Below are 19,250 nucleotides of genomic sequence, written 5' to 3' on the forward strand. Positions count from 1 at the left end.
GCTTTGTTCAATTGTATTCTTCATACTATATAATAATGCCACGGAATTCTAAGCAAATCTTGTCTGCTAAATGAAATAGTGTAGCCCACAGCCATATGGCATAGCAAGATCAGGGCTATAACCTTTATTTAACTAGTCAAGTCAGTTAAGAACAAAATCTTATTTACAATGACGGCCTACCAGAAGGCAAAAAAGCCTCCTGCGGAGAAGGGGGCTGGGTTTAAAAATTAAATAAAAATATAGGACAAAACACACATCACGACAAGAGAGACACGACCCTCCCTCTATCCGTTGTGTATGGTCCTCACGTTGAGGCCACACACTTTAGTAGCCTAGTCCAGATGGAGGAGTGCTGATCTAGGATCATCTGCCCCCATGTCCATGTGGTCATATTCATTATGATCTAAAAAGAAAGACAGGTCCTAGATCAGCACTGAGATGCTTTATGAATATGGGCCCAAATCGGTATGTGTTTTAGCCAACTCCCCTGACTCCTAAACTCACCACATACCAGTTTTTAATAGTAAATATTAAATAATAATGTCAATATCTCAACATAATTCATAATTTGGTCGTTAAAGATATTGGATGGAGTTATAGACGTGTTATTAATACCACTGAATGTTTTAAACCGCTCCTAATAAAACGTTCTGGCAATGTTTCTGCGGTTGTTGTTAATGGGCTATGCTGGTTATCGGTTCGGACCAGTTCCCTGCACTTTACACCTCTATTTTCACAATCTTCCCTTTCTCACTATCCCCCTATCTCTTCATCCCTCTATCTTGCAACATTTCTCTGCCTGCCTTCTTTCCGGTCTCCCCTTTCTCAACTCATCCAGTTTCTTCTGCCTCTCCCTCTTTCTTTCCCTTTAGTTTCTCTGTCTTTCTCCCTCTCAACTCACCACCCTCGATCTCTTTTCCCCTCTTCTTACTTTTCTCCACATTTACTATCACAAAGGTCTCTCTCCCTCTTTTCCCTCCTTCCCTGCCTCTTTTCTCCTGTTCTCGCATCCTACTTTTTTTGTTTTCTCAACCCATCCACACGTACTGCCTCTAAAGTCGCTCTCTCTCTTCCTCTTTTCCCTCGTTCCCTCTGTTTCTGACCTCCTTTACGCTCATGGAGTGTTTCTCTCGCCCTCCTTTTTATCGGTTGGAATTGATGAACCTCTTGGGACTTTTAATTACTCTTCTCATAGCGTGACAGGAATGAAAGCCTTCTCTCTCGCTCTCTCTGTGTTTCTCTCTCCCTCCCGTTTTTCTTTCTCTTTGTCTCTGTCTTTCACTCCCTCTCGTTCTCTCGTTTCCCCTCTCACCACTGTAAAAAAGAAATAGCCCTCAATGTTTTTATTTTCAATCTCTGTTCTCTCGCCTTCCTCTCTCTCTCCCCCTCCTTCTCTAAGTGCCTAAAGAAAGTATTCACACCCCTTGTTCTTACAGCCTGAATTTAAAATGGATTAAATTGTCCTCAACCCAATTGAGATGGTTTGGGATGAGTTGGACCGCAGAGTGAAGGAAAAGCAGCCAACACGTGCTCAGCATATGTTGGAACTCCTTCAAGACTGTTGGAAGCTGGTTGAGAGAATGCCAAGAGTGTACAAAGCTGTCAAGACAAAGGGTGGGTACTTTGAAGAATCTGAAATATAAAATATATTTTGATCTGTTTAACACTTTTTTGGTTACTACATAATTCCATGTGTTATTTCATAGTTTTGATGTCTTCACTATTATTCTACAATGTAGAAAATAGTAAAAATAAAGAAAAACCCTTGAATGCGTAGGAGTGTCCAATCCTTTGACTGCTAATGTATGTATTTTGAAATGTTTACTAATTAATTACAAATGAAAAGCTGAAATGTCTTCAGTCAATAAGTGTTCAACCCCATTGTTATGGCAAGCCTAAATGGGTTAGGAGTAAAAAATATGCTTAAAAAGTAGTCACATAATAAGTTGCATGGACTCACTCTGTGTACACAATAATAGTGTTTAACATGATTTTTTAATCTCTGTACCCCACACATACAATTATCTGTAAGGTCCCTCAGCCGAGTAGTGAATTGCAACCACAGATTCAATCACAAAGACCAAAGAGGTTTTTCAATGCCTTGCAAAGAAGGGCACCTATTGGTAGATTGGTAAAAAAAAAAGAAAGACATTGAGTATCGCTTTGAGCATTGTGAAGTTATTAATTGCACTTTGGATGGTGTTTTAATACAGCCAGTCAGTAGAAAAATCAAGGTGTACTTCCTAACTAAGTTGCCGGAGAGGAAGGAAACCGTTCAAGGATTTCACCTTGAGACCAATGGTGACTTTAAAACAGTTCGAGAATTTAATGGCTGTGATAGGAAAAAACTGAGGATGGATCAACAACATTGTAGTTACTCCACAATACTAACCTAATTGACAGAGTGAAAAGGAAGCATGTACAGAATAAAAATATTCCAAAACATACAAGGCACTAAAGTAATACTGCAAATAATGTGGCAAAGCAATTAACGTTTTGTCCTCAATACAAAGTGTTATGTTTGGGGCAAATCTAACACATAAAAACATAAAATAAACAGAATGTAGTTAAACACAGGCAAAATCCTAGAGGAAAACCTTGTTCAGTCTGCTTTCCACCAGGACACTGGGAGATTAATCTTTCAGCAGGATAATAACCTAAAACACAAGGCCAGATCTACACTGGAGTTGCTGACCCTGAAGGCAGTGCATGTTCCTGAGTGGCCGAGTTACAGTTTTGACTTATAATGATTACAAATATAAACGCAACATTTAAAGTGTTGGTCCCCTTGTTTCATGAGCTGAAATAAAAGATCCCAGAAATTTAACATATGCACAAAAAGCTTATTTCTCTAAAACTTTGTGCACAAATTTGTTTACATCCCTGTTAACTTCTTATGGCTGGGGGCAGTATTGAGTAGCTTGGATGAATAAGGTGCCCAGAGTAAACTGCCTGCTACTCAGTCCCAGAAGCTAAGCTATGCATATTATTAGTAGATTTGGATAGAAAACACTCTGAAGTTTCGAGAACTGTTTGAATGATGTCTGTGAGTATAACAGAACTCATATGGCAGGCAAAAACCTGAGAAAAAATCCAACCAGGAAGTGGGAAATCTGAGGTTTGTAGGTTTGCCTATCCAATATACAGTGTCTATGGGGTCATATTGCACTTCCTAAGGCTTCCACTAGATGTCAACAGTCTTTAGAACCTTGTTTGATGCTTCTAGTGTGAAGGATGACGGAATGAGAGCTGATTGAGTCATGGGTCTGGCAGAGTGCCACGGGCTCACTCAGGCGCGCCCCCGTGAGAGTTAGCTGCGTTCCATCGCATTTCTACAGACAAAGGAATTCTCCGGTTGAAACATTATTGAAGATTTATGTTAAAAACATCCTAAAGATTGATTCTATACATAGTTTGACATGTTTTACGAACTGTAACGGAACTGTTTGACTTTTCGTCTGATCTGCGCGTCATCAATTTGGATTTTGGAACTAAATGCACGAACAAAAAGGAGGTATTTGGACATAAATTATGGACGTTATCGAACAAAACAAACATTTATTGTGGAACTGTGATTCCTGGGAGTGCATTCTGATGAAGATCATCAAAGGTAAGTGAATATTTATAATACTATTTCTGACTTCTGTTGACTCCACAACATGGCGGATATCTGTATGGCTTGATTTTGTGTCTGAGCGCTGTACTCAGATTATTGCATGGTGTGCTTTTTCCGTAATTTAAAAAAAAAATCTGACACAGCAGTTGCATTAAGGAGAAGTGCATCTAAAATTCCATGCATAACACTTGTATCTTTTATCAATGTTTATTATCAGTATTTCTGTAAATTGATGTGGCTCTCTGCAAAATCACCGGATGTTTTGGAGGCAAAACATTACTGAACATAACGCGCCAATGTAAACTAAGATTTTGGGATATAAATATGAACTTTATCGAACAAAACATGTATTGTGTAACATGAAGTCCTATGAGTGTCATCTGATGAAGATCATCAAAGGTTAGTGATTAATTTTATCTCTATTTCTGCTTTCGTGACTCCTCTCTTAGGCTGGAAAAATGGCTGTGTTTTTCTGTGACTAGGTACTGACCTAACATAATCGTTTGGTGTGCTTTCGTCGTAAAGCCTTTTTGAAATCGGACACTGTGGTGGAATTAACAACAAGTTTATCTTTAAAATGGTGTGAAATACTTGTATGTTTGAGGAATTTTAATTATGAGATTTCTGTTGTTTGAATTTGGCGCCCTGCACTTTCACTGGCTGTTGTCAAGACGATCCTGTTAACGGGATCTCAGCCATAAGAAGTTTAATGAGCATTTCTCCTTTGCCAAGATAATCCATCCACCTGACAGGTGTGGCATATCAAGAAGCAGATTAAACAGCATGATCATTACACAGGCGCACCTTTTGCTGGGGACAATAAAAGGCCACTCTAAAATGTGCAGTTTTGTCACACAACACAATGCCACAGATGTCTCAAGTTTTGAGGGAGCGTGCAATTGGCATGCTGACTGCAGGAATGTCCACCAGAGCTTTTGCCAGAGAATTTAACGTTAATTTCTCTACCATAAGGCGCCTCACACGTCGTTTTAGGGAATTTGGCAGTACGTCCAACCGCAGACCACGTGTAACCATGCCAGTCCAGGATCTCCACATCCGGCTTCTTCACTTGGGGGATTATCTGAGACCAGCCATCCGGACAGCTAATGAAAATGTGGGATTGAACAACCAAAGAATTTCTGCACAAACGGTCAGTAACCGTCTCAGGGAAGCTTATCTACAGTGCATTCGGAAAGTATTCAGACCCCTTGACTTTCTTCTAATTCCTAATTGTTTTCCCTCATCAATCTACACACAAGACCCCATTATGACAAAGCAAAAACAGGTTTTTAGAAATGTTTGTAAATGTATACAAAAACAAAAATAGAATTATCACATTTACATAAGAATTCAGACTCTTTACTTTGTTGAAGCAACTTTGGCAGTGATTACAGTCTTGAGTCTTCTTGGGTATGACGCTACAAGCTCCCATTCTTCTCTGCAGATCTTCTCAAGCTCTGCCAGGTTGGATGGGGAGCTTCGCTGCATAGCTATTTTCAGGCCTCCAGAGATGTTCGATCGAGTTGAAGTCCGGGCTCTGGCTGGGCCACTCAATGGCATTCAGAGACTTGTCCCGAAGCCACTCCTGCATTGTCTTGGCTGTGTGCTTAGGGACGTTGTCCTATTTGAAGGTGAACATTTGACCCCAGTCTGAAGTCCTGAGCACTCTTGAGCAGGTTTTCATCAAGGATCTCTCTGTACTTTGCTCCGTTAATCTTTTCCTCGATCCTGACTATTCTCCCAGTCCCTGCCGCTGACAAACATTCCCACAGCATGATGCTGCCGTCACCATGCTTCACCGTAGGGATGGTGCCAGGTTTTCTCCAGAAGTGACGCTTGGCATTCAAGCCAAAGAGTAAAATCTTGGTTTCATCAGACCAGAGAATCTTGTTTCTCATGGTTTGAAGAGTCCTTTAGGTGCCTTTTAGCTGTCGTGTGCCTTTTACTGAGGAGTGGCTTCCATCTGGCCACTCTACCATAAAGGCCTGATTGGTGGAGTGCTGCAGAGATGGTTGTTCTCCCTCTCCACAGAGAAACTCTGGAGCTTTGTCACAGTGACCATCGGGTTCTTGGTCACCTGCCTGACCAAGGCCCTTCTCCCCAGATTGCTCAGTTTGGCCTGGTGGCCAGCTCTAGGAAGAGTCTTGGTGGTTCCAAACTTCTTTCATTTAAGAATGATGGAGGCCACTGTGTTCTTGGGGACCTTTAATGCTGCAGACATTTTTTGGTACCCTTCCCCAGGTCTGTGCTCGATACAATCCTGTCTCGGAGCTCTACGGACAATTCCTTCGACCTCATGGCTTGGTTTTTGCTCTGACATGCACTTTCAACTGTGGGACCTTATATAGACAGGTGTGTGCCTTTCCAAATCATGTCCAATCAATTGAATGTACCACAGGTAGACTCCAATCAAGTTGTAGAAACATCTCAATGATGATCAATGGAAACAGGATGCACCTGAGCTCAATTTCGAGTCTCATAGCAAAGGGTCTGTCTGAATACTTATGTAAGTAAGGTATCTCTGTTTTTATTTTTAATTAAAAAAAAATAAAAAAATCTAAAAACTTGTTTTCGCTTTGTCATTATGGTTTATTGTGTGTAGATAGATTTTTTTATTAAATCCATTTTAGAATAATGCTGTAACAAAACAAAATGTGGAAAAAGGGAAGGGGTCTGAATACTTTCCGAATGCACTGTACGTACTCGTCCTCCTCACCAGCGTCTTGACCTTACTGCAGTTCGGCGTCGTTACCGACTTCAGTGGACAAATGCTCACCTTCGATGGCCGCTGGCACGCTGGAGAAGTGTGCTCCTCACGGATGAATCACGGTTTCAACTGTATCACATGTATGGTGTCGTGTGGGCGAGCGGTTTGCTGTTGTCAATGTTGTGAACAGAGTGCACCATGGTGGCATTAGGGTTATGGTATGGGCAGGCATAAGCTACGGATAACTAACACAATTGCATTTTATTGATAGCAATTTGAATGCACAGAAATACCGTAATGACATAGACAATAACCCACAATACAAAACAGACTACCTAAATATGGTTCCCAATCAGAGACAACACAAAACACCTGCCTCTGATTGAGAACCATGTCAGGCCAAACTAGAAAACCCCACAATGAAACAGACAACATAGAACTGCCCACCCCAACTCACGCCCTGACCATACTAACTAAAGACAAAACAAAGGAAAATAAAGGTCAGAACGTGACACTGATGCATATCTGTATTCCCAGTCATGTGAAATTCGTAGATCAGGGCCTAATGTAGTTATTTCAATTGACTGATTTTCTTATAATGAACTGTATGTAACTCAATAAAATCTTCGAAATTGTTGCATGTTGTGTTGATATTTTTGTTCAGTGTAAATCTACTTGAAAATCTACGGCAAGACAAGAAAATGGTTGTCTAGCAATGATCAACAACCAATTTGACAGAAGTTTAAGAATTTAGTCAAGAATAATGGGCAAATGTTGCACAATTAAACATTTTATTTACCCTTTATTTAACTAGGCAAGTCAGTTATGAACAAATTCTGATTTACAATGACGGCCTACACCGGCCAAACCCTGACGACACTGGGCCAATTGTTCGCCGCCCTATGGGACTCCCAATCACGACCGGATGTGATTCAGCCTGGATTCAAACCAGGGTCTGTATTGACGCCTCTTGCACTGAAATGCAGTGCCTTAGAACGCTGCGCCACTCGGGAGCTACAATCCAGGTGTGGAAAGCTCTTAGATACTTACCCAGAAAGACAGCTGTAATCGCTGCCAAAGTTGCTTCTACAAAGTATTGACTCGGGAGTGAATACTTATGTAAATTAGATATTTCTGTGTTTCATTTTCAATACATTTACCCAGATTCAAATAGATGGGTGAGGGAAAAAATGATTTATTCAATTTTAAATTCAGGCTGTAACACAACAAATGTTGGAATAAGGCAAGGAGTATGAATACTTTCTGAAGGCACTGTAGCTCTCGCTCTCTTGCCCTTTCATGTTCACTGTGTGACAGCTGCAGGTTTTGAATCAAAACAGGAGTTGGAACACTATGCTGGGCAGAAATACAAAGAAAGAGAGAGGGGACCTGTATAAAGACCTGTATAAAGACCTGTATATACAGTACCTCTGCTGATTGGACGATTGGGTGATGGATAAATGATGTGAGTTGGATGGGGGAATCAATGTGCAATGGATTGGGTGGAAGAGTGGCTTTTTACAAGGTGTTGCAGCACCTTCCCCACACACACACACACACACACACACACACACACACACAGTGTACATGCACAGGGGTTGTTTGATCAGAATATTTGAATCTCATTCTTTTGATTGACAGCTGCCTTTGAGGGTCATCTAATATAATCCTTTCATGAAAGATGGGCAGATCTTAAATGGGGGACACACACAGAGGAGTTTAAGTCAGGACCTCCGCTCTACCCAGACCTTTAGCTGTGGACAGAGAGGGGAAGAGCAAAGATAGAGAGGGAGGACAAATAAGAGAGGGAGGACAGATAAGAGAGGAAGAGCAAATACGATAGGAGAAGAAAGTGAGGACAGATAAAATAGGAGAAGAGGGGGAGGACAGATAAGAGAGGCATATGGTCAGCTAGGCCATCCCTCCCTAAACCAGAGGATAAAAGAAAATAACAGCTAGTGTAGGAGCCTTTCTACAGTAACCTAGGGCTGGGCGATATAGCCAAAATATCATATCACTGTATTTTTCAACATTTGTATTTTGTAAATTTGCTTTATGAGTAGTGTGTGACCCTAGTCTGCGTTTTCACCAGACATGTCACCCATAAAGCATGTTTGGGATGCTCTGGATTGATGTGTACGACAGCGTCTTCCAGTTCCAAATTCTAGTTCCAAATTCTAAGTGATTCTGATTTGTTTTATACTGTTCAATTAAACTTCAACAAAAAATTATTTTCATAAATTCTTGCATTTCTTGCATTCATTTGAGATAATTTCCACACTGCCACGTATGGCTGCACGATATTGGCAAAATATCTAGGCCTTATTTTTAACCAAATGTTGCAATTGTGATTTGACTTAAAACAAAAACGCTTGGGTGAACTGTTGGAATCATGGAAATAGAATGATTATTATAATTCTATAGTTAGAATATATTAGTGGGCACTTTGAATACAGTGTTGTTTGACATGACAACGAATGAAAATGCCAGAGAGGAGTTATTGTGACAGTGTAGGAACCAAAGTGTTGGTCAGTGTTTCCTAGGGACCCTATAATCTTTGGCTACATTAAATGTTTTCTCATAGCCTCTTCATGTAGCTAACATATTCATGCTTTGCCTAATCCTCTTTGGTTTAGAAAGTACTGTTGCACAAACAACTAGCTGATTTGGTCCTCACCATCACTGGTATAATCAGGCTGTATAGCCAGCTACATTTGCTCTGACTCAGTACATTTATTAGCTAGCCAGCTAACTTGTTATTAGCATTAGTGGCTAACAGGTTTTAGCCACAATTTGCTAAGAAAAGACTAACTATCTGTTTGCAGATGTAAGAAACACCAACTAATAGTGTTATTATAGAACGCTTGTGGATTTATATTAAGATGCGAAGTGGAAACGGCATCGTTGTCATCAATGCAAGCGTCTCCTGGTCAAGCAACAACAAATGCGCTCCTTGTGTGAAAGGGGGCAATGCTAGGTCTGTGTGGAAAGCGACATGGATAGGCAGAGAGAGAGCGGAGAGAGATGACTCAAGTAGCGGAGCAAATTATAAAAATGGACGTTACACAGGGCTTACCACATTTAATAAACCAAACATTCAAATACCATTATAGAAGGTAAAGTAAAAACCCAAACCGGTCCGTGCATCAATACTGGTATAAAGTAAAATACGGTATACAGGCCAGCCCTACAGTAACCTGACACCTGTGTAGCTCTATCAGAACTACAGCAGGACTCCCACAGCCCTGGGGTACCCCAGAATGGATTGAAGATGACATTGTGTTAAATAGATGGCATGGTACATCCAATGTGACTTGAATACTGCAATTATAGGGATTATTGCATAGCAGAACTAGCTAGCATTATAAAACTAGAAAGCAGAGCTTAGACTTTAGCTAGAGAGCAGAGATGAACCTGTTCTGTGTATTGGAGGCAGCCCAGGGCCTCCTCAGTCAGGGAGATATTGTAATAATGTCCCTCATGTTTAATGGAAAAGACCAGGGTATTCCACCGACTGGACATGTCAAATAGATTCATCACAGGAAAGAAAAATAAGAAACTTGTGTGTGTGCCGCCTACATGTGTCTATGTCCAGTATTCATTCCGGGTGATTGCCTTTAAGAACTTTTCTAGTGTGTGTGTAAAACTAGATGTATGGTTTGGCACTGTTCTCTTTCACATGTTACTCTCTTCAACACTGAAACATAGAGCATTAGAACTAACATCTCTCTTTTGCTCCTGTCCCTCCAGAGCGGATCAGGTTGCGTTACGGGGAGCTGTGCGGGGAGCTGCTGTGTGTGGAGCTGGACAGGGAGCGTCAGGGCCTGGGTCTGAGCCTGGTGGGCAACCGCGACCGCTCCTGCCTCAGCATCTTCGTGGTAGGCATCAGCCCCGGGGGCCCCGCCGCCAAGGACGGACGCATCCGCGTAGGGGACGAGCTGCTGGAGGTGAGGGGGGGCCACACCTAAACACACACACTAGTGATGTGCGGGTTGACTCATAACCCGCAGGCAGCTTTTGGGTCATGAAATATTGTGTGGATGAAGGGTGGGGTGGATTTAGGGTCATGAAACATTGTGTGGATGAAGGGTGGGGTGGATTTAGGGTCATGAAACATTGTGTGGATGAAGGGTGGGGTGGATTTAGGGTCATGAAACATTGTGTGGATGAAGGGTGGGTGGAATAAAGAGAAAACAATGTATTAAAAATCCATGAATGTGTAATTACTATGCAGTTGATATCTATAGGATACACTGAGGTTTATATTTTGTTCTTTGTATCTGGCGTTAGTTTGTAGCCTCAGCTTTAGGGCCTAACTGTAGCATGACAAATACACACCAACTGACAAATACACGCCAGCTGACAAATACACGCCAACTGACAAATACACGCCACCTTTCAAATACACACCAGCTGACAAATACACACCAGCTGACAAATACACACCAGCTGACAAATACACACCAACTGACAAATAAACACAAACTGACAAATACACACCAACTGACAAATACACACCAGCTGACAAATACACACCAACTGACAAATACACACCAACTGACAAATACACACCAACTGACAAATACACACCAGCTGACAAATACACACCAGCTGACAAATACACACCAACTGACAAATACACACCAACTGACAAATACACACCAACTGACAAATACACACCAACTGACAAATACACACCAGAATGAGAGAGGGGGAGGAGAAAGAGAGGAAGGGGTGGTCTGAGCCAATTAAAGACCTGTAAATACAGTACCTCTGCTGATTGGACGATTGGGTGATGGATAAACGATGTGAGTTGGATGGGGGAATCGCTGTGCAGTGGATTGGGTGGCAGAGTGGCTGGGACCAAGAGCCTGTAAAACAGCTTCTAACTCAAGGCCATCAGACTGTGAAATAGCCATCACTAGCTGGCTACCACCTGTTTACTCAACCCTGCACGTTAGAGGCTGCTGCCCTATATACATAGACATGGAATCACTGGTCACTAATAATGTTTACATACTGCTTTACTCATTTCATATATATAAATACTGTATTATATTCTACTGTAATTTAGTCAATGCCACTCCGAAATTGCTCGTCCTAATATTTATATATTTCTTAATTCCATTATTTTACTTTTAGATTTGTGTGTATTGTTGTGAATTGTTAGATACTACTGCGCTGTTGGAGCTAGGAACACAAGCATTTCGCTACACCCACAATAACATCTGCAAAATATGTGTATGTGACCAATAAAAATTGATTTGATGAATGTGCAGTTAGGGACCTTCTGTAGAGGTGGTGTTGCTGTCTTTATCAGCATCATAAAAGCTGATTAGTATTTCAACCACATAAAGTATGCATACAAGCCAAACTGAAATCTTATCAAAAACATGTTTCATTTCCTTAAAACCGGTCAAACTGATTTTCTGCATGGAAAATGATTCCTGTTTTTTTTGTTATTGCATTTTCTCTCCGGTCCCTAAGCGTCTTCCCTGCCCAAGAGAAGCAGAGATGGGAACTCTTTACTCTTTATGAAAACTTTACCGATGTCAACTAGGTTGAAGCAGTCATTCTATCGATTTAAGACATTATTCTGGTGATCTAGGGTTTATTTCATCTTCTAGGGCTACATGCAATGACTTGCTATATTGTATTTACTTCGCCACCATGGCCTTTTTTGATATTTTTATTTATATATATATTTTGTTTGCCTTCACCCCCTTATCTCACCTCACTTGCTCACATTGTATATAGACTTATTTTTCTACTGTATTATTGACTGTATGTTTGTTTTACTCCATGTGTAACTATGTGTTGTTGTATGTGTTGAACTGCTTTGCTTTATCTTGGCCAGGTCGCAATTGTAAATGAGAACGTGTTCTCAACTTGCCTACCTGGTTAAATAAATAAAGGTGAAATAAATAAATAAAGAACAGAAGCTGCATAGATCTAAATAGAGTCAAGTTGACTAACAAATAACCTACCAAAATGTTGGAAATTATATGCAGAAACATAGGCCTGTCAAAAAAAATCCCGCCATCTTTGACTGTACATTGCATTTTCTATATTTGCGGGTCAGGTGCCGGCCTCAGATTTTCACTTTATCCCATATAGTCGGACAGTCCCAACTCCCAACACAACGCTGTCACTGTTGATGCCAGGGCTCCTCTCAGGCCACACAATTCATCACAACACAACAGCTGTGCGTGTGTGTGTGCACGCGTCTGAGTGTGTGTGTCTGCCTCTGAGGAATGAGGGGGAATAGCTGTCACTAAGGCCACAGGGGCTAACCTAAAACACCTTTCTCTATCCTCTTTCCATTCTCTGTCTATTGATGTTCACTTCTCTTTTCTGTATCTCCTCTTTTCTGTCTTCCTTAGGGAGGTTCAGCTCCTGAAAAGACTGCCTAGGCAGCGAGTAGCCATGCAATATAGATGTGATTGATTATTATGATTTGATTAGAGTAGTTGCTTGGTTTGAGCACTGCTACTGAATGCAATGAATTATATATGTGTCTACAGAGAGCTGTAGTGTTTTGATGTGTTCGTCGTAGATTATCTTCCACAACATTGATAGTAACATCGAAGAGCCTGAATTGGAACTGACAGTTGACCCTTTGTCTGTTGTCTGTTGTCTGTTGTCTTCCTTTTTGTTCCAATTCATTCATTCCATCATATCGTTTTCTCCTCCCTCCCACTGTCAACCCTGTTGTTTATTCTCTCCATTCCTCCCACCCTCTCTGTCATGCCAGCTTTACTCATTACAACAAAGTCACTGCTGCCATGAAAAATGTATGTGGCTCGCCACAAGCAGCGGGAGAGGAGGGGGGCAGACCCGACACACTGCAATACACACACAGTCACAGGCTGATGCATGCGGACACACGTTCACACACACAGTCACATTTGCACACACACACACACACATGCGCACACACATACGCACACAGTCACAGGGACATGCACGCACGTGCACACACACACACACACACCACCTCAAACATTTTCAGCCATCATTGGGCTTTATGTACCAATTATTTATGTTGATATGGCCATGTAAATCCTGTCCAATAGGAACCGATGGAGCTAATCGGTTTTATTTACACTTACTAAAGGTTGAATGGTATCATCATAAAAGCATTTAGTTAAAATGGGTTACCTATCTCTCTGCTGTGCGTGCGTGCGTGCGTGCGTGCACGTAATCATGTGCTTAACACTGTTGTCCAACTTGAACGGAGGCATCATCCTGTCATTTTCATCGCCAACAATAGGATGACTGTGTGTGTGTGTGTGGTGTGTGTTTGGTGCACGCTTGCTTACAGGGTGTATTTGTGTTTGCATGCCTGTGTTTGCATGCCTGTGTTTGCATGCCTGTGTTTGCATGCCTGTGTTTGCATGCCTGTGTTTGCATGCCTGTGTTTGCATGCCTGTGTTCATGTCTGTGTTCATGTCTGTGTTCATGTCTGTGTTCATGTCTGTGTTTGCATGTCTGTGTTCATGTCTGTGTTCATGTCTGTGTTTGCATGCCTGTGTTCATGTCTGTGTTTGCATGCCTGTGTTCATGTCTGTGTTCATGTCTGTGTTTGCATGCCTGTGTTCATGTCTGTGTTCATGTCTGTGTTCATGTTTATGTTGCTGTGTCTTTGTTAGAGAGATAAAGAAATGAAACCATCCCTTCTTCTTCCAGTATATGATATGGGTCGTGTTTATTTACCATCAAACGGAAGAAAACTGACCGAAGCAGGCAGGGACTACATGAACTTGTCCATTAAGAAATGTTTTACCGTAATCTTTTTTTTTGCTACGGTGTGCCCTAATGAATACTCTCTATTGTAGTGTAATGCTCTCTCCTTCTCTCCTGCCCCATCAGATCAACAACCAGGTCCTGTATGGCCGCAGCCACCTGAATGCATCGGCCATCATCAAGAGCGCCTCGTCCAAGGTCAAGATCACCCTGATCAGGTAGGGCTTTGGGACCAGAGGCGTCAATGCCTATCCTACTGAGGGGACCTCTGCCCTCCTTAGTTTCAAACCGTTTAAGCTTGAAGATGCTCTAAGTCCCGCCTGCACTGCTGTTTCAGAAACACCTTAGCAGTGTTGTAGTACCGGAGACCGGTCTCAAGACCACATTTTGAGTGTTTCGGTCTTGTCTCTGTGTTGGATACATTTGTACTCGGTCTTGACTCGGTCTTGGACACTGAGGACTAATTTCTTCCTGATACCAGCGGAGTAAAAAACTCATTATCAGCTTCCATTCAGTCAGCGCATAAAACCGCTTCGCCAGGCCAAATACACTATATGATCAAAAGTATGTGGACACCTGCTCGTCAAACATCTCATTCCAAAATCATGGGCATTAATATGGAGTTGGTCCCCCGTTTAGTGCTATAACAGCCTTGACTCTTCTGGGAAGGTTTTCCACTAGATGTTGGAACATTGCTGCAGGGACTTGCTTCCATTCAGCCACAAGAGTATTAGTGAGGTTGGGCGATTAGGCCTGGCTCACAGTCGGTGTTCAAATGTATTCCAAAGGTGTTCGATGGGGTTGAGGTCATGGCTCTGTAGGCCAGTCAAGTTCTTCCACACCGATCTTGACAAACCATTTCTATATGCACCTTGCTTTGTGCATGCTTAAACAGGAAAGGGCCTTCCCCAAACTGTTGCCACAAAGTTGGAAGCACAGAATCGTCTAGAATGTCGTTGTAAACTGTAGCGTTAAGATTTCCCTTCATTGGACCTAAGCCCAAACCATGAAAAACAGCCCCAGACCATTATTCCTCCTCCACCAAACTTTACAGTTGGCACTATGCATTCGGGCAGGTAGCGTTCTCCTGGAAACACATTTCATGAAGCTCCCGACGAACAGTTATTGTGCCGACGTTGCTTCCAGAGGCAGTTTGGAACTTGGTAGTGAGTGTTGCAACCGAGGACAGATGATTTTTACACACTACGCACTTCAGCACTCGCCGGTCCCGTTCTGTGAGCTAATGTGGCCTACCACTTTGCGGCTGAGCCGCTGTTGCTCCTAGACGTTTCCAATTCACAATAACAGCACTTACAGTTGACCGGGGCAGCTCTAGCAGGGCAGAAATTTGACGAACTGACTTGTTGGAAAGGTGGCATCCTATGATGGTGCCATGTTGAAAGTCACTGAGCTCTTCAGTAAGGCCATTCTACTGCCAATGTTTGTCTTACTGTAAAACACAAAGGACCAGTAGTGGAGTGTAGTGTAAAGTAGTGTAGAGGAGTGTAGTGTAAAGTAGTGTAGAGGAGTGTAGAGGAGTGTAGTGTAAAGTAGTGTAGAGGAGTGTAGAAGAGTGTAGTGTAGAAGAGTGTAGTGTAGAGGAGTGTAGAAGAGTGTAGTGTAGAAGAGTGTAGTGTAGAGGAATGTAGTGTAGAGGAGTGTAGTGTAGAGGAGTGTAGTGTAGTGTAGAGGAGTGTAGTGTAGAGGAGTGTAGTGTAGAGGAGTGTAGTGTAGAGGAGTGTAGAGGAGTGTAGAAGAGTGTAGAATAGAGTAGTGTGGAGGAGTGTACCGGAGTGTAGAGGAGTGTAGTGTAGAGGAGTGTAGAATAGGGTAGTGTGGAGGAGTGTAGTGTAGAGGAGTGTAGTGTAGTGTAGAGGAGTGTAGAATAGTGTAGTGTAGAGGAGTGTAGAGGAGTGTAGTGTAGAGGAGTGTAGTGTAGAGGAGTGTAGTGTAGAGGAGTGTAGAGGAGTGTAGTGTAGAGGAGTGTAGAGGAGTGTAGAGGAGTGTAGTGTAGAGGAGTGTAGAGGAGTGTAGTGTAGAGGAGTGTAGTGTAGAGGAGTGTAGTGTAGAGGAGTGTAGAGGAGTGTAGTGTAGAGGAGTGTAGTGTAGAGGAGTGTAGTGTAGAGGAGTGTAGTGTAGAGGAGTGTAGTGTAGATGAGTGTAGAGTAGTGTAGAGGAGTGTAGTGTAGAGGAGTGTAGTGTAGAGTAGTGTAGAGGAGTGTAGTGTAGAGTAGTGTAGAAGAGTGTAAAGTAGAGGAGTGTAGAAGAGTGTAGAGTAATGTAGAGGAGTGTAGTGTAGAGTCGTGTAGAGCAGTATAGAATAGTGTAGTATAGAGCAGTATAGAATAGTGTAGTATAGAGGGGTGTAGAGGAGTGTAGTTTAGTGGAGTGTAGAAGGATGTAGAGTAGTGTACAGGAGTGTAGAGGAGTGTAGAGGAGTGTAGTGTAGAGTAGTGTAGAGGAGTGTAGAGGAGTGTAGAGGAGTGTAGAGGAGTGTAGAGGAGTGTAGAGGAGTGTAGAGGAGTGTAGAGTAGTGTAGAGGAGTGTAGAGGAGTGTAGTGTAGAGGAGTGTAGTGTAGAGGAGTGTAGTGTAGAGTAGTGTAGAAGAGTGTAAAGTAGAGGAGTGTAGAAGAGTGTAGAGTAATGTAGAGGAGTGTAGTGTAGAGTCGTGTAGAGCAGTATAGAATAGTGTAGTATAGAGCAGTATAGAATAGTGTAGTATAGAGGGGTGTAGAGGAGTGTAGTTTAGTGGAGTGTAGAAGGATGTAGAGTAGTGTACAGGAGTGTAGAGGAGTGTAGAGGAGTGTAGAGTAGTGTAGAGTAGTGTAGAGGAGTGTAGAGTAGAGGAGTGTAGAGGAGTGTAGAGGAGTGTACAGGAGTGTAGAGGAGTGTAGAGGAGTGTAGAGTAGTGTAGAGGAGTGTAGAGTAGAGGAGTGTAGAGGAGTGTAGAGTAGTGTAGAGGAGTGTAGAGGAGTGTAGAGTAGTGTAGAGTAGTGTAGAGGAGTGTAGAGTAGTGTAGAGTAGTGTAGAGGAGTGTAGAGTAGAGGAGTGTAGAGGAGTGTAGAGGAGTGTAGAGTAGTGTAGAGGAGTGTAGAGTAGAGGAGTGTAGAGGAGTGTAGAGGAGTGTAGAGTAGTGTAGAGGAGTGTAGAGTAGTGTAGAGGAGTGTAGAGGAGTGTAGAGGAGTGTAGAGGAGTGTAGAGTAGTGTAGAGGAGTGTAGAGTAGAGGAGTGTAGAGGAGTGTAGAGGAGTGTAGAGGAGTGTAGAGGAGTGTAGAGTAGTGTAGAGGAGTGTAGAGGAGTGTAGAGTAGTGTAGAGGAGTGTAGAGTAGAGGAGTGTAGAGGAGTGTAGAGGAGTGTAGAGGAGTGTAGAGTAGTGTAGAGGAGTGTAGAGTAGTGTAGAGTAGTGTAGAGGAGTGTAGAGGAGTGTAGAGGAGTGTAGAGTAGTGTACAGGAGTGTAGAGGAGTGTAGAGGAGTGTAGAGGAGTGTAGAGTAGTGTAGAGTAGTGTAGAGGAGTGTAGAGTAGAGGAGTGTAGAGGAGTGTAGAGGAGTGTAGAGTAGAGGAGTGTAGAGGAGTGTAGAGGAGTGTAGAGTAGTGTAGAGGAGTGTAGAGGAGTGTAGAGGAGTGTAGAGTAGAGGAGTGTAGAGGAGTGTAGAGGAGTGTAGAGTAGAGGAGTGTAGAGGAGTGTAGAGTAGTGTAGAGTAGTGTAGAGTAGTGTAGAGGAGTGTAGAGGAGTGTAGAGTAGTGTAGAGTAGTGTAGAGGAGTGTAGAGTAGAGGAGTGTAGAGGAGTGTAGAGGAGTGTAGAGTAGTGTAGAGTAGTGTAGAGGAGTGTAGAGGAGTGTAGAGTAGTGTAGAGGAGTGTAGAGGAGTGTAGAGTAGTGTAGAGGAGTGTAGAGTAGAGGAGTGTAGAGGAGTGTAGAGGAGTGTAGAGTAGTGTAGAGTAGTGTAGAGGAGTGTAGAGGAGTGTAGAGTAGTGTAGAGGAGTGTAGAGTAGTGTAGAGTAGTGTAGAGGAGTGTAGAGGAGTGTAGAGGAGTGTAGAGTAGAGGAGTGTAGAGGAGTGTAGAGGAGTGTAGAGTAGTGTAGAGGAGTGTAGAGGAGTGTAGAGGAGTGTAGAGTAGAGTAGAGGAGTGTAGAGGAGTGTAGAGTAGAGTAGTGGAGTGTAAAGTAGTGTAGATGAGTTGAGTGGAGTGAAGGTATACGACTTGTCAATTATGTAGTACAATAGTGAAATCATGCACAAAGTAACCGACAAAATCGCAAAGCATGTTGAACTACATTCATATGCGCGCCGTACACATAGCCTAGTTTCAGCAGGAATATCATCTGCAGGCAGCAAGAGAATGCAGCTCTCAGCTGGTTTTGGCACAGAGCAGCTCACAGCTGTAGCTGGTAGGGTAGAAAATATGTTTTAGCTTATGATATCTACCAGTAAATGCTAACTAAGGCAACAATAGCAATGCAAACCAGGTGTTGAGAAAGTATGGTCCGAAGTCTTGTTTAGTAGGCTATTTATGATGCGCAATTCAGTCATGATGCACTGTTTGCATCAGGGGCGTAGGCTTGAGTGGGCCTGGGTGGTCAGCTTTGCACGCTCTGGGCATTCTCTTGATGACAGCTTTGCACACTCTTGGCATTCTCTCAACCAGCTTTACCTGGAATGCTTTTCCAATAGTCTTGAAGGAGTTCCCATATATGCTGAGAACTCGCAATTGGGTTGAGGTTATGTGATTGTGGAGGCCAGGTCATCTGATTCAGCACTCCATCACTCTCTTTCTTGGTCAAATAGCCCTTACACAGCCTGGGGGTGTGTTAGGTCATTGTCCTGTTGAAAAACAAATGATAGTCCTACTAAGCGCAAAACAGATGGGATGGCGTATCGCTGCAGAATGCTGTGGTAGCCATGCTGGTTAAGTGTGCCTTGTATTCTAAATAAATCACAGACAGTGTCACCAGCAAAGCACCCCCACACCATCAAACCTCCTCCTCCATGCTTCACGGTGGGAACCACACATGCAGAGATGACCCATTTACCTACTCTGCATCTCACAAAGAGATCTCAAATTTGGCCCAAGCAAGTATCTTCTTAGTGGTTTCTTTGCAGCAAAGGCCTGATTCATGCAGTCACCTCTGAACAGTTGATGTTGAGATGTGTCTGTTACTTGAACTCTGTGAAGCATTTA

The 19,250-nt window shown here is 42.6% G+C and overlaps 1 protein-coding gene across 1 annotated transcript in view; it reads left to right on the plus strand.

The window, feature by feature from the left end:
• The window catches only part of LOC120053914, a 171,480-nt gene extending 157,189 nt beyond the window's left edge, over positions 1–14,291 (plus strand). Inside the window, exons 27-28 of the mRNA XM_039001224.1 lie at positions 10,074–10,270; positions 14,196–14,291. Coding sequence (XP_038857152.1) covers positions 10,074–10,270; positions 14,196–14,291 — 293 coding nt within the window. The remainder of the gene's footprint in view (positions 1–10,073; positions 10,271–14,195) is intronic.
• Positions 14,292–19,250: the final 4,959 nt, after the last annotated feature.

This window comes from Salvelinus namaycush, chromosome 9 (genome assembly GCF_016432855.1).
Source record: "Salvelinus namaycush isolate Seneca chromosome 9, SaNama_1.0, whole genome shotgun sequence".
NCBI lineage: Eukaryota > Metazoa > Chordata > Actinopteri > Salmoniformes > Salmonidae > Salvelinus > Salvelinus namaycush.